The 4,050-nt window shown below is 42.0% G+C and overlaps 1 protein-coding gene across 1 annotated transcript; it reads right to left on the minus strand.

Annotated features, from left to right (window-relative positions):
* Window positions 1-1,850: 1,850 nt before the first annotated feature.
* Window positions 1,851-2,963, minus strand: LOC140235500 (neuropeptides capa receptor-like). The gene has a single exon (XM_072315524.1). The coding sequence runs from the start codon at window positions 2,961-2,963 to the stop codon at window positions 1,851-1,853; it is 1,113 nt and encodes a 370-aa protein (XP_072171625.1).
* Window positions 2,964-4,050: the final 1,087 nt, after the last annotated feature.

The following is a 4,050-nucleotide window of genomic DNA, read 5'->3' on the forward strand; positions in this document are numbered from 1 at the left end:
AATGTACACAACACTGGCTTTGTACTGTTCGAGTGATGCCAGAGCAGCATCCTCACTCCAAATTAAATCAGGAACAGAAGAGAGATAATTTATGTCCCCGTCAATTCAATAAATCCTCTCATAAATGACTGATTAGAATTGAATTTTGAAATATGTACATTAGTTCCAATCCTGTCAGAGAGCAACTTCTCCCTTCTTTCTCTTTTAATGATATCTCAATCTAAGAAAACTATATAAGCACTCCAAACAAAAGTACTTAATCGGACAAGTTACTTCCCAAATTGTTCATCTGTCCAAGTGTGAAATTGCATTCCCTCTTTTAGGACACACTTATATACGTCTCATATAGAAAACATGACTGCTGATTTCTAAACACTATGATACATTTTGTACACGGTATATTTTTTCTTTCTAGTCCAGTCAAATCCTCACAGTATTACCCTCTTGATTCCGTTCTTCCTGGTCGTGTTTCGAAGTTTAAAGATCTAGCTCACTGCGGTTTTGCAACAAATATCGTTGGAACTTGTCGGCTCACGTTGGCGTCAGACTGGTAAACTATCCCTTCCAGCCTCGGTAGAAATGAGGGGTTAAAAATGTTCTCCGTTAGGAAACATTGGCACAATGAAGGTCCGTCATTAGTTAGAAACGATAAGTGTCTGCCTTCCAAGAATAGAATATCCTCCCCCTTCTCTGTTGTCCTTTGCAACATTGGTGACTTTGCCGGATCGCCTTCAAGCTCTCACTCACTGAAACTCTCGCTTGCCGTTTACCACTATCAGGAAAGTAGTGGCACTGGAGCATGTTCTTTTTCTTCATCATCTTCTTCTCTTTTTTTTTTTTTTTTTTGAAGGCGTGTTTTCCCAAACCGTAAATCTGCACAAAGACCCCGCGGGTGAAAGAAGTGCGTCACATCTTTCTAGTAAGGAAAAAAGGCTGCCGCGTTCTCTCCTCCGTATAAAGATGGAAACAGGCGGACGCATCTTCCCGAGAATTCTACGTGTATTGATCGGGCTCGTCGTCAAAATATTTTCACGCTTTTTTTTTTTCTCGATTATATTCCCGACGGGCTGATTCAGTGTTTCTACCCTGTTTTAATCGATCGCTGATATCATCATCATGTTACTGAGTAAACTTCTCGGCGACGGTATCGCCGCCCTTCCTTCTCCTCTTCTACTCGAAGATGAAATGAACAAAATTGTTGCTCGTTGGCCGTCCAGCGGCACTATAATCAGTCGCCATTAATCAGCCTCTTAGAGGCAGATCCTTTGCCGTTGGATTTTTTGAATAAATTTAAATGTTCTTGAACGCTAAGTGTTTTAGTGCAATATTTGAGTATATTGTAATACACACATAAGGAATGCGATATTCCACCCACTGTCATCAAATCTTAATAGTGATACCACAGTCTTGTAGGTGGTAAAGCTCATATCATAATATAAACATTTTTACATAACGCAGCTAGGCGTAAAATTCGTCTATCTACATTAGCGTAACGCAATGATTACATTACAAAACATGACAAGCTTGAAAAGCCCAGACGTGTAAGTCTCATATTTTGCTATCCGTATTCCTGTTGCAGATTTCAAAACGATTATTGATTCACCAGCGGTTTTTTTTTTTTTTTTTAATGAGAAAACGAATCGTGTGCCATCCACCACACAAACTGAGCGTTCCTTGATTGACATCATCGATGCGACGATTATTTTCATTGCGTATTCTATCGCTCTTCGTACACCACGTTATGTAGTCAGCTGGCATTGGTTCCGCGTAGCAATGATGCGGTTGATCAATATTCCCAAGAGGCGGGGAGACGCCACTTGATCCATTTGTTCTGACCGGAATTCGACTAGTTACATTCGCGTGTCTTGATTGACTTTGAGGTATTCCTGGGTGGTAGCTTGAGTTGTAGATTTTCCCGAAATCAGTCGTTTCGATGAGCGTGACATGCCTATGTGAAATGCCTGCTTGAACGCCTCTCTGTAGCGGTTACTCATTACAGTGTAAATTATGGGGTTGATGACCGCATTAATGTATGACAGTGATCTTCCCACGTAAGACAGCACTTCTTTGGCCGTTGCGGAGCCAAAGTAATTTTCTCCCGACATTCTCGCAACCATATTCAAGGCAGAGACAAACTCGAATGGGGCCAGCGAGCAGAAGAAGAATGCACCATTAATGACCAGCATACGTGCTACTTGATCGCGCATTTTCGTATCATTATCCTTGGTACCGCCGTGTATGCGCAATCGTTCGATCGATCTGTTTAAGCCACGTATTATTGCGATATACAGCAGTATGTTGACGACTAAGGAGATGAAGAATGGTATCGTTTGCATACCCAGCGCGTAGGCGGCTATCCAATCGTGAAGGGGGTGGCAGAGCGCGAACGTGGTCGGGTAGTCTGCAAATTGCTGTCCCGGTGGCCATTGGAGGCAGTACTTATTAAACATGAAATTAGAGGGAGTTAAGGCTGCGGCCACGATGGCCGATATGATCCACGAAGCCGATGTGAAGACAGCCGTTTTCGTGAACTGACTAGTCTCGCTCTTTTTCTGGGGACGGCAAACGGCACAATACCGCTCTACAGATACGAAGGTGATAAAAAACAAGGAAGCTATGTAGGCCGCATCAGAGAGTAAAAAGACCCAGATGCAACCACCTCGTCCCATAGGATTATCATCATCGAGTATCGGAGACATTGCATACCGCCAGATTTTCTCACCAATAGCCATCAGGAGAAAGATGATATCAGATATCGCCAGATTTAGGAGGTAGCAGTTCGTGCAAGTTCTCATCCGGGGAATTTTGATCACGACATAGATAAACGCCAGATTACCGAGTACACCTATTACCATGAGGAGAGGCAAGAAAGCTGTGATATAAAAGGTATGACCCGGTCCATATATCATGCTTGGAATTTCATCGATGGAAAGATTAAAACTGTCTATGCAGTCAGGATCCATATTGACGACGAGTATTTTTCTAATGCGGGTATGAAGAAGCAAAAGTCATGATGACTTGGGTGGTGCGGGAGTTTCAGTCAAACAGCAAGAAGTCAGAGGCAACATTTACTTCGCTGTGAAGATGTGCCCGTGCGAACGAAGCATCGCAACTGACGCAGATTGCAGGGAGAGTAAGAGCGTCTATCCTCTTTTCCGCTCATGCAGCGCATGCGTCCAAGACTGCCGTAACGCTTGACGTGCGGTGATTGGTCGGCAGAGCGAATCGCAGTCACAGCCTTCGATTCAGCACACGTTAGGATTGGCTGCCAAGCTTTTTCTGGTGTCTGGTGTGCACCACCGAGATTCATCGTCAGAGTTATAGCCCGGCACAGCGATATTTATCTGCTGCTCTCACGGTTCGAAGAACGCATCCTCCCCATAGCCCTCTGATTGTTCAACCGTTCTATCTACAATCAATGCCAGCTGAAATAGTCACAAATGACTGCACGCCATGACCTTACATGACTGATGAGGAATATCGATGGCTGTCTTCACAAAGGCTGACAGCTAAGGGGGGATTAGCAGACGATTTGCTCGAGAAAGCAGCAGAAAAAAAAAAATGTTTTAAAGATCTACTAAAGAGTGAACGTATCCAGGTATTTCATACAATAAAGAACAATTTAAGTCAGCCTGAGAAATTATACATATCTAATCCCGCAGAATCGCAGTGTTATTAAAGTTTGATATATATAACTTTGTCCGTAAAAGTTAAATTGTCATTATCTCGATTGATTCTAATTCCTATACCCGTTTTTACAGTAGCATGTTGCAAATAACAGTTCACATCGCAACTATTATGTTTATATTGCATCAGTCAATTTCTGTGTATTTAATTTGTATTCAACTTGTATTAAACACACAATGGTTTCACATCTACCGTTGATTAGATTATATTGTGTATCAACATTTATTTATTGAATGATTTATTTTGTCTTATTTGTTTTTTATTGCAGGCTTGGCCTATTCAGTTTTGTAAAACTCCTTTCCTGCAGTAATAGCAAACACCATTTTAAATGAAAATACACAATACAGTTATAGGGGGCATTGT

This window comes from Diadema setosum, chromosome 11 (assembly GCF_964275005.1).
Source record: "Diadema setosum chromosome 11, eeDiaSeto1, whole genome shotgun sequence".
NCBI classification, from domain to species: Eukaryota; Metazoa; Echinodermata; class Echinoidea; order Diadematoida; family Diadematidae; genus Diadema; species Diadema setosum.